We start from the raw sequence: 16870 nt of genomic DNA on the forward strand, positions 1-16870 counted from the left end.
AGTTTGAGCAGAAAATTATATATATATATATTTTCAGGAATATCTTAATTGGATTTTAACAGGTTTTTTTTTTTGTTATTTTTTTTTCTTTATTATTATTATTTAATATATGGCGGTTCATTCCGCTGTGGTGACCTTAAATCAGACACTTAGCCAAAGTAAAATGAATGAATGAAAATGAATTTTATATTTTATTTTTAAAACTGCGTGAGCACGATAACAGTCGGTGGTTTAGTGAGTCAGAATCAGCAGCAGTTTATTTCATCACAGCAGTGAGTCGAGAGGAGGAAAGGGAAGAGGTGGAGCCGATTATAAATCTAGTGTACTGCAAGAGTACGAGACAGCAGAGACAAGCAGCAGATAAACTCATGCCAGAAAACTTCTGACAGCAGAAGAACTCACTAATTTACAAGAGCTGGAGTATATGATGATGACGAAGATGATGATGATGATGATGATGATGAAGACATTTCTCTTATTTACTATCTTCCTGATTAAAGGTAAGATGCATGTTCATGTACAGCATCACGTCTTGTATGAAGACAAATTTCTATTTACTCAATGAGCTCAAATCATGTGTGTGTGTGTGTGTGTGTGTGTGTGTGTGTGTGTGTGTGTGTGTGTGTGTGTGTGTGTCTTGTCTTATTGTGCATTGTTTTTAAATGCATTGTTATTAGGTCATGAGGCTCTTAATAGAGGAAGTGTATTTTGATTGACAGGTCACATGGGCGATGATAGTGTGACTGGCGTTGCAGGAGGAAGTGTCATCTTCAATCTTCTATATAAAGACAAAATGACTGAAGAAAGTGTGAAGAGCTTCTGCAGAGTCTCAGATGACAAATGCACCAAAGCACGGAATAATTTATATCTACCAGAGGAGAAATTCACCATGACTGAGAATAAATCTATTAACTTTCTCAGTGTGCTTATCAGAAACCTGACCATCAATGACAGAGGAATGTACAGATGGAAAGCCAACAATAAAGGGTCTGAGGAGGTGAAGTTAGAAATAAATCAAGGTAAGAATATTCACATATTCACAGTGGGTCTTTGATACCACAGTTTGTTAGAGAATGTGTAATTATATGACATGGCTTCTTAATAATCAACATTGCGAACACTAGATTTTTTTTTTTTACTATTGCTGTGGGTAACGTCAGAACCCAATGTTCAATGTTTGTCCAATGTCCTGAATTCAACCAAATATCAACGTCTAATGAAGGTATAGCTTTACATTTTGTGGATGTTACCACCAACGTCTATTAGGCATTGGATTGTGGTTGCCAAATAAATAGATGTAAGTATTTGACATCGATATGACGTTGGTTTAAGATGTTGGCTTGACATTGGATTTTAGTCACTTTTCAACACAACCAAAAAACAACCCAATATCAATGTAGTTATTGGATCTTGCTATTATCCTTAGACACTGGCTAGACATTGAATTTTGGTCACAATTTTTTTTTTTTTTGACATTGCAACCTAAATATAACCTTATATTAATATGGCATTGTGTGTCTGCTAGGATTGTTTATAGGTTGAATCTGCATTTATTTTTGGTAGCACTTTATTTTGTTGGTTCATTTAAGTATTAGTAGACTGTCTGCTTAATATCTGCTGATACTGCTTCTTCAACAGACATTTAACTGACTATTTTGCAAGTACATGTCAACTTACGCTAACCCTAACCCCAAGCTAGCAGTCTACTTATAATCCAATGACAATTAGTCGGCATGTAGATGCAATGTAACTTAAATTCAACAAACGGACCATCAAAATAAAGTGTGACCTTTTTTAGGTATATGCCTCTAACATCTGGTAAGGTTGATTAATGTACATTGTCCCTTATTGTGATTTTATTTTTTTCTAAAGAAACATTGCAGTCTGTTTACACTTAATTTTGATGGACTGGCGTAAAATATATTATATTTTTTTTCATTTGGTCTGTATTATTTTGTAGTTGAGAATGGATGAATGCTTAGCTCTAGGTAAAACAGCATTCGTTGTCGGCACCAATAGCTTAATGGTTTAGGACGCCGACATATGTTTGATTTCCTGCTCGAGGTCCTGTGCCGATCCCTCCTCTCTCTGCTTCCAATGCTTTCCTGTCTTTCCTCCACTGTCCAATCTAATAAAGGAGAAATAAACCTAAAAAGTAATTACAAATGTATTTATTTCATTAAAAAAAAAAAAAACAGCACTCACCATCACCATCATATTTTATCATGTCCAACCAGTAGAAGAAGGGAGGGACTTATATATCAACCAGTCCTCTTACTATAGAACTAAATAACAAAAGAGAGTTAATATTACTGATTATTGCATTTTTAGATTAATTAATATACATTTTTAATTATAATTCTAAAATAAATTACTGATGTAAATTCCAAATCATATTAACCAAAACATCCAACCCAGACTCATTCTGAAATTATACTCCTATATACATTTCTGAGATCGCGAAATACATCCCAGGAGCTACGTTTTTTTTTTCTTTCTTTTTTTTTTTTGCAGTTTTCTTTTTACACGAGTGCAATTTGCGCCTGCTCTTCTCGCGTAAATCCACTAAAGGCTGCTATCGACTGACTGAACGATTGACTGACTCACCCTCCTCTTTTCCTAAACCCATCCAATAATGTTTTCAAAAGCATCAATTGACCCGCCCACCCACTTCCCTAAATCCAACCGACAGTGTTTTCAAAAGAAACCCAGAAAAAGAAAAGCCTTCGCCAGATTTTTACTACATTTTCAGATTTTAGCACATTCTCACCGTGTTATTTACTTGTTTATTTTATTTTTTGGCTTCTGTTTTTGTCTTACCTGCTTTCTGGAACTGTTCTTCACCTGCCTCAAACCCTGTTGTCGTGGTCAACTTCTCTCTGCATCTTAAGTCCACTGACAAACATAGCGAGCTAAGTGGACAAACTGGTAACAGCAGGAAAGTCGTTCATATGGAAGTAAGCGGTCAGCTGTTAAGCACGAAAAGAAACGGCATCATACCTCCCCAAAGTGTTCATTTTAAAGCCGAAATACAGCCCTATGTAACTCTGGTTACATAATTCACGCTTTCCAGAAATGTATATGGGGCTCAGAATGAGCCTGTGTTGAAAGCATCTCAGCTTGAAAAACTCTGTGCCATCAAAACAAATAATCTCAAGCACCCCCTGCTGGACGATCTTACTAGAGTGTCTGGCATTTTGAAGCGGGATATATTGAGACCAAACCTTTAAATGTGAGTCCAAAATCTGACATCATAGAGAGTTTTCAGGAAAGCCTGTTTTACACATTACGCATAATGTATTCCTATATTTATGAATGTTACATAAATGAGGCCTATCATGTTTTATTATTAATGCTGATATTTTATTTTATATTATGTTTATTGTCATTTTGAATTTTTAAGCTCAAAGAATGCCATCAAAAGAGCAACTAGTGACAACATAAACACAAAGACGAACAACCAACAAAAATAAATAAGAAAAATAACATTAATAATAACTGATCGTTAAGACCTAATTTTACTCAAACATGACCTGGTATGCTATTGTTCAACCCAGGCTCTGAAAACGTAGTCTCGTGGACATTTCTGGAGACTGTGAAATACATCCCGAGAGGTACATATTTTTCCAGTTTTTGTTTTTGCGAATCCACGAGAGGCTGCTGTGCGCACTTTTTCATATTTCGAATGTCTCTCGCGAGTGCCGTTAGCACCCACGATGTTCTCGCGTAAACCCACCAGAGACCGCTTTCGAGTGATCGATTGTCTGAATGACTGAATAATTGACTCGGCAACCGGCTAATCGACCGACGCACCATCCTCCTTCCCTAAACCCAACCAATTTTACCGATTGACCCGCCCGCCCACTTACTTCCTTAAACCCAACCAATTTTACCAATTGACCCACACACCCACTTACTTCCTTTAACCCAACCTGTCGATTTACAAAAGCCGTTCAGAAAAAGAAAAGCCCTTGTCTGATTTTTACCACGATTTCGGATTTTACCACACTCTCACCCTGTAATTTTTTTTTTTTTTTGGATTCTGTTTTTGTCTTACCTGATTTCTGGAACCACTCTTCCCCGGACTCGAACCCAGTCGTCATCATCGTGGTCAACTCCTATTTGCGCCTTAAGTCCCCTGACATACACGACGAGCTAACTGGACAAACTAGTTGCAGTGGGAAAGCTCTCCACACGGAGGTAAGCAGTCAGCCGGTAAGTGCCAAAAGAAACGGCGTCACACCGCCCTGTAGCTTTCACTTAAAAAAATTAAATGCAGCCGTACGTACCTTCAGCTACGTATTTCATGGTCTCCAGAAATGTTCACGGGACTACGTTTTTTCGAAATGAGCCTGGGTTGCTATTATTACTTCATTTATATAACCAAACGACTATTGATGTGTTTCAGAGCCGTGTTGTGGGAGATCAGAGGAACAGACTGCGTATGAACTGGGAATTTTTGTCATCCATTGCAAATATCCAAGTACACTTCATGATTTTCCCAAGCAGTTGTTTAAAGAGCAGAATGGATCACTGCAGGCTATATTTACATATGGAAGTGTATTTTCATCTAAACAAACCAAGATTTCGATCGATCCAAGATTTTCTATGAACGTGAATCATAGCGAGGAGCACCTCTTTACTGTGACTCTTATTAACGTGAGCAGACATGATGAAGGACTTTACTTCTGTGCAGCTCACGGAGTCATGACAATTAGCTACAGTCTGCTTTTCACTGAGATTCAACTGAAGGTTACAGGTGAGAAACTATTTTTAAACAAAGCAAACATTGAATGCACAATTAATAACGAACTAACAATGTCATTTTAATGTCTGAATACATCTGCTGTGGTCAACAATGGACACTCGGGAACAAACAGATGCTCCAGTCCAGTCTGGTGAGTTCTTTAAAGTCTGCATAAAATCAACATCTTTTTAGTTTATTAGTGCACATTGTTAGTCTTAAGGTGAACAATTAATAAGTGAAAAAACTGTACAAAAGCACGCACATCTCTCTTAATTGGGTGCTTAGCCAAAACCGCAAAAAGTGCAAATTAAATGTAAATCAAAGGGGGCAACACCAAGGCTCCAAAAATACACATTTATTCAATTAAAAAGGGGATGTGTCAGCATATATACAACGTGGAGAGCACCAAATACATCCCAGGAGCTTTACTTTTTTTTTTTTTTACTGAATCCACCAAAGACCGATGTGTACGCTTTATTAGATCTCAAATTTCTCTCATTAGTGCCGTTCGTGCCTGCTGTTCTAGCATAAATTCACCAGAGGCCACTGTCAACTGACTGACTGATTGACCAATCAACTGACCATCCTAACCAACTAAACCACTAATTCATTCTGAACCAGACTCGAACCCCGTTGTAATTTTCAGCTACTCTGCATCTCATGTCCACCAGCGTACATAGCAAGCTACCGGACAAACTGGTAACGTTCTTGTACTTCTGGCTACATAACTTGCGATCTCCAGAAATGTATATAGGGCTACGCTTTCAGAATAAGCCTGTGTCGATTTATTTGCTATGAGTAATAGATAAGAGGCGGAGTTAAAAAAAATTAAACCCGCCCCTTACTCAACATTCTTTTGGAAAGCAAACATATTTATTTATTCTATTTTCTCAAGTTTCTACTTAATTTTCATCATACTCAAATTAAAGTCTGCAGCAACATCCAGCTCAAAATGACTTTATTAACACACAATGTGTATACAGTGAGAAAATGTATATAAGAGAGCTACCTACAATTTCTTAAAGTGACAGTCCACCCAAAACTGAAAATTCCGTCATCATTTACTGCCTTCAATTGTTCCAATTGTTTCTTTCTACTGTTGAACAAAAATTTGGATATCTTATATTTTAAAAGGGAACCAATCATGCACAGTTTGGGCCAATCTGATCTTTGTCTTGAGAATATATATAGATTAGTAGCCTGTTGCATATCTCCAAAAAGTCTTTACTTTTAAGATTTATAGGTCTTTTATAAAAATGTATACAAACTATAGGCTTGTCTTTGTAAACAGTTAAGCTCTTGAAGATATGTTGTGAATCAAAATTTGAGTCTTTTTTTAATCTGAGAATATTTATCAGAAGATCATTTAACAGCATCAGCTTCTTCCCAGTGTTCATCACAGAATTGACAGTGGCTACGTTTCCATCAACCTATTTTATGCACATTTCTGGATACAAACAACAGGCTGAGCACACTGTAAAACATCTGAAATATTGTTTTGGTCATTCTAAAATGTTTTAACCGGTTCAGTATTAGTGTTATCATATTATTAATGACCTCCAGAATCAAGTGCGTCTGTGTTCTATGTCTCACACCTCAAATGCCACTGCCCGTTCACTGAGGCGCAAGTCATTTATTAAATGAACAAAAGATTCACGCAGCTTCTTCTATTAAAGCAAAACTTGTTCTTACTGTTGATATTTGGCACCAGTTAATCAGGACGTGATGATTTTGTTCTCTTTGACTCGTTGGATGGAAACGCTGCTTTATTCGCACGTCTTTGTGCCATATTCCCAGTTTTCGCATAAAGTTAATTCACATTTTTGGATGGAAACATAGCTAGGGCTATAATGCAGGATAATGAACCCTGAACACAGCAAAACAGCATACCCCAACAGCAAAAGCAGTTCCTGAAGCTGAAAATACCGAAATAATAAAAAGGCAACCTTGAGTCCTGACCTAAACCTGATTGAAAATCTATGGAAAAGTCATGGTGGCAAAGTTATGTCTCTCTAGATTAATAAATCCTGAATTTGTTAACAATAACTGCAAATATTTACTGCTCTTTATGACAAAGCTGTATATCCAACACAATCTCAGTGTAACTCGATTAGTAACTTTTTTATTTTTTGGCTAATTTAAATTAAATTAATAATTCCCTTCATACATTATAGCAGGGGTCACCGATCCTGGTCCTGGAGGGCCGGTGTCCCTGCAGGGTTTAGCTCCAACTTGCCTCAACACACCTGCCTGGATGTTTTAAGTATACGTAGTAAGACCTTGATTAGCTTGTTCAGGTGTGTTTGATTAGGGTTGGAGCTAAAATCTGCAGGAAACCGGCCCTCCAGGAACAAGTTTGGTGATCCCTGCATTATAGTGTGATTTGCCCATCCCCAATGAGTAGGGCCAGATGGAATCTGCGGACATTTTTTGCTACTTCTGCTGAGAATTTTGGTAAAAATCTGCAGATTTATGCAGAATTATTTTGGGAGTATCATAACTAAAACCCTAATATGTAAAATAAAAAGTAATTTTAAGTTTTTTATTTTATTTATTGCTTAAAATGCAAATCCCACTGAAAAAAGTGTTGCATGCAAAACTGTTGCAAACAATATATTTCTGTTGAATTTAAACAAACAAATTAAATCTAATAATGTTCAACTTAATTTATTTGTTTAAATTTAGCCCAAATAAATTGTTTACAACCATTTCACGTTAAAAAGAAATTGAGTAAATCCAAGGAATCATCTTTGATTATTCTTTTTCAGTGCTATCCACTTTATTTGGTAAACAAAGCAAGTCTCTCATGTAATATATCCGATAAAAGACAGAAAATATTCCTTTATAAACAGCATTGTACATAAATCAGATGAAAATTTTCATATTAGTAAATAATATTATACTGTAATTAATTTAAAAACTGTATAAATATAGATTTACACACATTTACTCAATTAAATAAATAGAATTAATTATGGGCTAAAAATGCTTATGCAGATTCCGTGTGGGCCTACCAATGGGGTATTGTTAGAAGTGGGGTTTGGGGCCATGCCTTCATTTATAAATCATGAATTTGTACAAATCAACCACTTTTCTGCGAATATACATTAATTAGCTATTTTCTTGTGAGATCGGTCTGTTTTTAATGCTGTATGTGTGTTTTCCAGATCTCTCCGTCCTCATCATTACAGTGTCTGTGTGTGTGATCCTGCTGTTCGCTGCAGGACTGAGTCTGTTGCTGCTCCGGCGGAGATGCACAAAGACAAAAGGTGCAAACACACACACTGGGTTTATAAACTGAACCCAGACATGTTTCTGTAATGTTCTGGATAGGACTTTATAGTTTAAGTCAGAATCCATGCTATTAACTGCCTTATTACCCGCCTATTATTGAGATATTAACTGTTTCATTAGTAGTTATAAAGTATTTGCTGGTTCTGCATCTCTTATCCTACACTGTAAAACATTCCATGATCAATTAATCTTGACAGCATATGTTTTAGGTCATGCTAACTTACTAAACTATGTTAATTTTGTTTTAACTTCTGTTATGCAAGCTGTTTTAAGTCAGTTTAACATGATATAAGTTCATTGGACTCATACGGTTAATTTGATTCAGCTTAAAAAATGAATGCAACAAGGATTTTTTTTTCAGTGTACACAATACCTAAACACAAATACTGCCTTACTAACTATTAATAAGCAGTGAATTGGTTGTTTATGAGCTAAAAGTCTTAGTTAATAGTTTTGTTAACATGTTAGCATGTATTCTTGTGTGTTCACTTTCATTATCTTGTCTATCCACAGGTTCAGATTCTTCAGATCAGCGAAGCACAGTAGAGATTGATGAGGTAAATCTGTCTTTCACTCTTCATCTTCGCTGTTTATCTGTTTATATGACTCCTGCTGTCGCCATCACCATCTATAATTACATTTGTGTTGATTCAGAAAGATAATCATCATACTCAGTTGAATGTGAGTTCATTGGACTCATAATGTTAATTTGATTGAGCTCCTAGATTTAATGCAACCAGGATTTTTTTCAGTGTTACATCATGCTCAGTTAAACACACAACACAAATGCTATTATCTTCCACTTTCAGATCAACTCCTCTGTTTATTACTCATCAATCAAAGAGCAGTGTGCTCAGCAGCCTGTGAGTATGAACATGGTTTATGCCACGGCACAATTACCCACAGTCCTCTCTGACAGTGATCCCTACACACTCGCTATGAAGAGCTGAATCAGCAATACACTCTCTCTGTTTATATATGTGGCCACTTTTTGTATGAAAACATGTACATCTGTTTGTATTTTTGCTGGTGATTGTTTGATCACTTTATTAGGCGGATATATCAAAATAAAATTGTCTTGATAGAAAATGAACTGTTTGTGTTGCCTTTGCAAGGAATAAATGATGACGAACTGTTGAATTATTTGTAAATAATCTACACCCAGGGTGGTAAAATGTTTTTTCTATTATAAATGTGTTTTCTATTATACTATTTGGCTGTTGAATGCTTGATTCTGATTGGCTGATGAGCATTCTAAGGCATGCCTATAATGATAAAGACACAAATAAAGTAGCTCCAGCAGATTTAGAGCACATTACATCAGCTCTATATCACTCCGCTGAATGATTTGAGTTTATTCACAGTTACAACAGTCAGAAATTATAACAAAACACAAGAGAAAACCCTGACTAATAAAGTCTCATATTGAACATCTCAACGGTGGAACAGCTTCGGGAACCGCCGGTGTATAAGCAGAGTTATTAGAGATCAGGCTGGAGGATTATTAGACAATATTGCACACCTGAGGTGTTTCTGCCACTCTGCTTTACCATCTAATGTGTGCATTATTTCCTAATAATTAAACAGTTTCCTTCAGTTATTAAATTGATTGGAGTCGATTGTTTTAAAGTGTAGCGGTCAGCAGAGGGCGCTCCTGCTGCAAACACACAGTATACGTCATAGAGGGAGAGAGAGACAGAGAGAGAGAGAGAGAGAGAGGGAGAGAGAGAGAGAGAGAGAGCTCTTCTAAGTTTGTCTTTTAGCTTCACACACACAGCAGAATGATCCACATCTCTGAAGATAAACTGCTCATATTCACTCTGCTGATCCTCATGGCAGGTAAGAGTTTATTCTGATTCTAAAGCAGTGACTGCTCTCAATCAGGTCCTTGTGTGCACTGAGCTGCTCTTCTGTCTTTATTTCTTTTTAGTGGTGTATTCTGAGATGAAGACCTTCACTGGACATGAAGGAGGGAAAGTGGAGATACAGTGTCCATATTCAGAGTCTGCATATGAGGGAAATCAGAAGTATCTCTGCAGAGGAGAATGTCCAATAAAGCCATTTTTATTCCAGAATATAGACATTCCTGTTGAATCTGGATCAGCACCTGTAGATAAGAGATTCTCTCTGACTGATAACAGGACAGCTCACATCTTCACCATCACCATCACTGATCTCAGAACAGCAGATCAAGGAAAATACTGGTGTGCTGTAAAGACAGGACTGGTAAAATTTGATGACTATAAACAGATTTACCTGGAAATAAAACAGGGTGAGTCAGAATAAACAGTTATATTAATGAATTACTGCAATAAACACAGAGATAGAAATCTAACATAACACTATACTCTAATAAGATACACATATATAATGTAGTGTGTTTAAGTGTACTGTATAGTGTTGTAGAGAGATGAGAAACAGAAGCCACAGTTTCCTCTGCTAATGCTGATATGACACACCAACAGAAACGCTGACCCGCATCACTTCCTCACACCACATGCGGTTGTGAATAACTGATCTACTTAAAAGTTAATTGTTTTACTATTAAGATGAAAAGTATTTCAGCCATCAGACTCCTCCAAGGCATTCACAATATTAGATGCAGAATATTAGTGATTCAAAATTGTCTTTACATGTTGACTAATGACAGTGTTTATAAGCAAAGCTGTCATGACAAACTGAATCAGAAATATGTGCTATTATTCAGAGCAGTGTCTGCTTAAACAGTCAGTGTCTGTTGTTTCTGCTGATTTAGTGTCTCGAGTTTCTGGAGAACCTGGAAAACATCTGAGCATCACCTGCAGTTATACAAGAGATCTGAAAGAACTCATCAGATTCCTTTGCAAAGGAAGCAACCCGTCCCACTGTAAGAACATCATCAAAGTTTCATCAGAAACAAAAACTAATGGCCGATTCTCTCTGACTGATGACTCTGAGAGAAATTTCACTGTAAACATCAGTGATTTGACAGAGGAGGATTCTGGGATATACTGGTGTGGAGCTGAAGACAACCAAACACAAGAGTACACATGGATTTCAGCTGTAGATCTGCACATTACTGATGGTAAGATGACAATATATGTGATGTTGAAGGACATGATTTACTAAAGAGTGTTTAATTGTCTGAATGTCACTAATGAAAGCACTGAAACACGTCTCTGGTCACACTACTTGCACCACCATACAGTACCCTTCACACTAATGAAGCGTTTCTCACAGCTGTCAGAGGAAGTGTGAAGAGTCACGTGCAAAAATAAGACTGTAAAAACCAAACTGTGCACATATATTCCGACATGCATGCTCAATGCACAGAGAAACACTGCTTAAAGCATCTTAAATTGTATTCCTATCATATCAGCAATAACTGAATAAATCACAGTCTTGTAATGCAATAAACTCAATCATTATTTCTGTTTCAGCCACATCTGAGCGGAGGCTTCCTAAAAATACCTCAACTGCTTCATTTCACACCAGCAAACCAGCAGATACTGCATCAAGCAGACCCGTCACACCTTCATCACCTGCATCATCATCATCATCAACATCAATGTTGTCATCATGGAAAAGGCTGTGTATGATTAATTTAGTTGTTTTCCTCAGAATTATGACATTTTAAGGCATATACACATGGTTTTATTGTCTGCTTTTCCAGTGTGTACAGTGTTCATCATATTAATAACCTCAGTGATGCTGACAGTGTTTGGACTCTCAGTGTACATCTTCCTCAGATGGAAACCACAGACAAAAGGTAACTCAAGGTCTTGTTTTCAAGTGTTTTCACTGGACTGGTCTCAATGTATTTTATCCTGAATCAGGAGCCGATCGCAGAAATGCTGCTCATGACCTGACGGAGAAACTGCTCAACACTGAAGAAGCTCCAGGAGTGAGTCTGACCTCCATCTGTACAATCACCATCTCTGACATGTGTGTATATTCTGCTGACGCTCTGTTCTCTCTTCATTCAGGACATTTATACCGTCTGTCATTATGAAGAGCTCACTCACACTGATGATCATCCTGCTGGACTGGGTTCGGGTCGTCCTGTATTTGGTGAACAGGATCCTCTGACCTGCTCCACCATCATATTTAACACTGGACTCCATTCAGACATGACTTCTGACTGACCTTCAACATCAGTCTGTGCTATAGTGAGCTCAGAGAAGACATTTAAACCATTTAAACAGCTCAACATGATGAATATCTGAGGATGTTCTTATTTCATAGCCATGATACCTGTATTATTATGTTCATTTCACATGCTAGGAAATATTTTCTACTCGCTGCATTGCTTTATCATCCCAAAAACATAAATATGGCATCTCATTTTTTTGGCGAGCATCTCAACAGTCTTAAAGCTACCAACAATTCTGTCAAAAAATATGTTGATTTTACAGTTTTTTCCTGATTTTACCTGAAATTAAACCAACAATTGCATTACAAGTCCAACTAACCATTAAGATAAGGCAAGTTTATTTATATAGCACAATTCACACAATTCATGCAAGTGACCGCAAACACAGAGTTTAAAACAAATTAAAACGAGATAAAATAGCTTTAAAAGGAATGAAATAAGAAAAGACATGACTGCTCCAAAATGCCTGAATTTGGTCATCAGATCTTTACAATTATGAAAGGTAACACATTATAATAGCTGCACACTGTATGAACCCTTTATTGAGCATTAAATAGTACAGAACTGTTAAATAATGCCTGCTGACTTAAGGATATCCGTGTTGACTTGACAAAATACTATTTTTGTTAAATGTGTTATTCTTGCACGTTATATACAGTATATACTAATATCTGTACTAAATAATCCACTGATCTCGGGCTGCAGCAATGGTTCAAGTCGAACGCACCTCTTAACAACGCAAGTCTAAAAGGGATACAGCTGCGGATACTCGCATCATCAGCATCATTGTTGTGACACTGTACAACAACAATTTACATTTTGACATTACAGTGAGGGCTGGGGTTATGTTTGGGGTAGAGGTAGACGTTAATAAAATAAAATATAAAAAAATATAAAATAATCGATAATTTTATAAATAGTATAAACAATTTTCGTTAACCTCCGGCCGCAGCTGTATCCCTTCTAGTAACACCAAAGTGAAAGTAACGCTAACATCCGGACCCTGTTATTTTCTGGTATTGAGTTGGTTTTTTCCCCTTCATTTGAAAGCCGTCTGTGTGGTAGAAAGGTTTCCGGGTGAGTAAAACTTTTATTGTTTTGTAGAACCAAATTACAGTTATAATGCTGTTGGCATCCGCCATGCTGCAAGTTTTAAACGACTAAACGCCATCAGTGTGATTAATAATAAAAATGCATGCATTATTAATTGTTTGCCGTTTAAACTCCGTTGTTCACTCGTTTCTTTCTTCCGCTATTTTTTCGCTGCCGTTTGTGTCATGAATAAACATGATGATGATATAAGAGTCTTTGACAAGGTTAACATTTAAGCATGTTTAAAATAATTATAAACATCTGAACAAAATACCACCGTTTTGATCTCCACTTCAGGTTACAGTGAATTTCGAGTAACGTTAGGCTTAATAAACTAATATCAGAAGAGAAATTACAGAATCTAATTTTTCTATAAAGCTAAAAAAAAATAATAATAATAATTAATAAACAAAGTAAGTGAAATATTTCTCTAGGCTGCGTCTGCAGGAGTGTAAGCCTACAGTGCGAAGGAAACAAAACAGTACTTGTACTTTTACTTTAACTACTGTCCATGAATAAAAAAATACACATTATTATACATTACATATAATATATACATATAATATTACATTACGTATCGATCTGCACATTATTTACAGATTAGTCTATTTTCATTTGCTTTGTTTTATAGTAGAAATGCAATTTAGCTTGCTTTACAAGTTTGGAAAGTTCACGAATTAAGATGTTTTCGAGGTATAAGATCAATAATATAGTACAAATGTGATCATCAAGAAATGATTTGAATGTAACTTTCCATCACAGCAGTTAAATGTACATTTTTAAGTTAATTAATACAGCCTGCATGTCTTGCGTGACTTAGTGACCAGAAGAAACGTATCTAAATCAAAATATTAATACAGTCTGGACTGTATTCCACGAATGCAAATAGTTTAAACGAATCCCAACTTGTTTTTTCAGAAGCGACTTTTCACCATTAGCCTGAAGCAAAACTGAAAGCAGCACTTATACTGTAGGTAAACCTGATCCAAGTCAGTTAGCAAAAAGATAACGATCACTTGACAAAAGTGCCCTTGACTTCTCTTGGAGATGTTTGTATTGTCTGACTGCATTTACATCTCAATTATTTGCCAATCTCCCACCCCAAACATAAAACCAGAAATCATGTACAAATGTGTACCTTTTGAAAGGGTTAATGTCCTCGAACATTTCTTTTTTGAGCGTTTAACCTTTGTGTTATTGGAGTCATTTTCATTCACTCTGGGGTGATTTGAGTTTTAATTTGGCCAGAACCTCCTCTGTGTTTCAGCAAGTGTGATGATTTTTGCTGACAGATCTGATTTTGACACATATTTTGGTAAAATGCCTTTTAAAGAGACCGCTGCACACTTACCTTGACATGTCTGAGAAAATCTAAATCATCCCCTCAGCTCTCAGAGCATAGTAAACACAGTAAGCGTATTTCTGCACACACACACACACACACACACACACACACACACACACACACACACACACACACACACTATACTCTGCTGTTTTTACTCCACTGAACTCCATATAAAAGACAGACACTTATTTACACTGGCCTACAGTATCTAAAGCAGGCGAGCCCAAACTCGTTCCCAGGGCGCTGGTGTCCTGCATATTTTAGCTTCACTTTCCTTCAATATACCTGTTTGAAAGTTTCTTGTACACATAGAAAGAGCTTGATTAGCTGGTTCAGGTGTGTCTAATTGGGGCTACAATCAAGAATGCATGATCATGCGATGTCATGGCTTTTGCAATCAAAAAATGTCATTAAAGTGGAAGTCAATGGGGCAAAAACAGCCACTAACATAATGAAAGGGGAGTCAATTGGAACAATACACAAGGGTTAAAGGGGATGATTATCATTGTATACTTTAATGTCACCCACATTGATTGTTTTTCTCCTAGTAACAGAAAATGGAGGCCATGAACAGGTTGATGACTGATATGCTTGAGGAACTTGTGGAGGCAGAGCTCAAACAGTTCACCAGGCAGCTGTGGATCGGTGTGAAACCAGGGGTCGATCCCATTCCTCGGGGAAAGCTGGAGAATAAGGACCGTCAGGATGTGGTGGACTGTATGGTGCAGCATTACAGCAAGGATGCTGGGAAAATCGCTGTACAGGCACTGCGCAGCATCAAGCAGAACGAGCGTGCAGATCGTCTCGAGTTGAATCTGCGGAAAGGTTGAAAAAGCTTTAGGTTTAATCTCACTTGTTTTGTGATTTTTAGATATTTATCTTTTGTATTATTTTGAATCAGTATGGAGACTTACACACTGCAAAAAAAAATGCTTTTCTTACTTTTTGTCTTCCCAGCTAACAGGGAACGTTCCCAGAACATTCACTAACGTTCTTTAAAAGTTGTGGAAATGTTAGCACAAAACGTTATCAATAGATTGTTTTTAGAAGGGTCTCATAACGTTGTTAACGTTCTTGTAACGTTGTAAAAAACGTTCTTAGAACAAAGTTCTTGGAACGTCTTCAGAACTTTATTTGTACTTCAAAAACGTTGTCATAATGTTGATGGAAAACGTTCTTAGAACGTTATATTTTGTTGGAAATTTTAGTTTTAAAAACGTTGTAGCAACATTATCCTAACCATAAAAAAAGTTCTAGCAACATTAAGCAAACTGGACATTTCAACGTTCTTGGAACATTCCAATTAAACGTTCTAAGAACGTTATATTTTGGTGGAAATTTTGGTTTTACAAACATTGTAACAACGTTATCCTAACCATAAAAAACGTTCTAGCAACATTAAGCAAACTGGACATTTCAACATTCTTGGAACGTTACAGATAACGTTAAGAGAACGTTCTTACAACCTAAATTTGTTAGCTGGATTGTTTCTAGTCCAAATATATAACAATTATTAATTCAAGAAGCAATTTCAGGACAGATAATGAACATTGACTTGTTTTAAGAAATAATATGTCAAAATTAAGTGAGTTTTTTCGTAAAACAAGCAAAATAATCTGCCAATGAAATAAGCAAAATAATATTTTCCTTTTGACATAAGGTTATTTTGCCTAATCCATTGGCAGGTTGCTTTGCTTGTTTGCAGTGTGAGCTATAATATGGTTAATAACAGAGTTTCCAAGTTTGCTTAGGTGACTCTGGGCTTGTTTAGTGTCTCCCCAAATTTAGTTATGTTATTTTTTTGAATTATTAATACTTCACTTCATTTTGTAACACTTTCTAATTTATTTTTGTATTTAAAGTTTTAACAATCCATTTTAAAATGGAAACTTTTTACCAAAAATGGAAAATGAAACTGTACGGGTATATGGTTTTATATTAGATATTTGAAAATAGTTTTAAAGTTTTATTTTCAGAAACCCAAAAGCAAATGGCCTAAAGGTTTCTGCTTATAGTTGAAAATGTAAACAAACTCTTGAGGACTGATCACACGGCTTTTCAGTTCTGAAAAAGTGAGACGCACTGCATCATTTTGTTGACTTGAGAAAAGAGCAGTGTGCTGTGCTTTTTATGTAGCTAGGGAACCACTGTATCAATGGTCTTGATGCTGGAGTACATGACATCAGGGGACTTTTTGCAACTGCAGGCACACAGAGCACTCTGTCAAAAACACAGAGCAACATGATGCACCCAGCAC

The 16870-nt window shown here is 36.5% G+C and overlaps 3 protein-coding genes across 5 annotated transcripts; all 3 read left to right on the plus strand.

The window, feature by feature from the left end:
• Positions 1–270: 270 nt before the first annotated feature.
• On the plus strand, positions 271–9130 carry nilt55 (novel immunoglobulin-like transcript 55). 2 transcript variants are annotated; one of them, XM_087238190.1, is made up of 7 exons: positions 271–500; positions 720–1019; positions 4409–4759; positions 4881–4898; positions 7915–8016; positions 8555–8598; positions 8851–9130. In XM_087238190.1, the coding sequence occupies exons 1-7, from the start codon at positions 425–427 to the stop codon at positions 8989–8991; spliced, it is 1032 nt and encodes a 343-aa protein (XP_087094316.1). In that variant the 5' UTR covers positions 271–424; the 3' UTR covers positions 8992–9130. The 2 variants fall into 2 exon arrangements, with proteins under 2 accessions (XP_087094316.1, XP_087094317.1); XM_087238191.1 differs by lacking the exons at positions 271–500; positions 720–1019 and adding an exon at positions 2882–3536 and having other exon boundaries at positions 4352–4759.
• A 596-nt stretch (positions 9131–9726) lies between these two features.
• LOC100537163 (polymeric immunoglobulin receptor) lies at positions 9727–15737 on the plus strand. Of its 2 annotated transcripts, XM_087238182.2 has the most exons (8): positions 9727–9880; positions 9972–10313; positions 10797–11105; positions 11461–11613; positions 11694–11789; positions 11857–11924; positions 12007–12189; positions 15162–15737. In XM_087238182.2, the coding sequence occupies exons 1-7, from the start codon at positions 9823–9825 to the stop codon at positions 12163–12165; spliced, it is 1185 nt and encodes a 394-aa protein (XP_087094308.1). In that variant the 5' UTR covers positions 9727–9822; the 3' UTR covers positions 12166–12189; positions 15162–15737. The 2 variants fall into 2 exon arrangements, with proteins under 2 accessions (XP_087094308.1, XP_087094307.1); XM_087238181.2 differs by lacking the exon at positions 15162–15737 and having other exon boundaries at positions 12007–12487.
• On the plus strand, positions 15171–15443 carry pydc1 (pyrin domain containing 1). The gene has a single exon (XM_087238383.1). The coding sequence runs from the start codon at positions 15171–15173 to the stop codon at positions 15441–15443; it is 273 nt and encodes a 90-aa protein (XP_087094509.1).
• Positions 15738–16870: the final 1133 nt, after the last annotated feature.

The sequence above is a fragment of the Danio rerio genome, chromosome 1 (assembly GCF_052040795.2).
Source record: "Danio rerio strain M-AB ecotype USA chromosome 1, GRCz13ab, whole genome shotgun sequence".
NCBI lineage: Eukaryota > Metazoa > Chordata > Actinopteri > Cypriniformes > Danionidae > Danio > Danio rerio.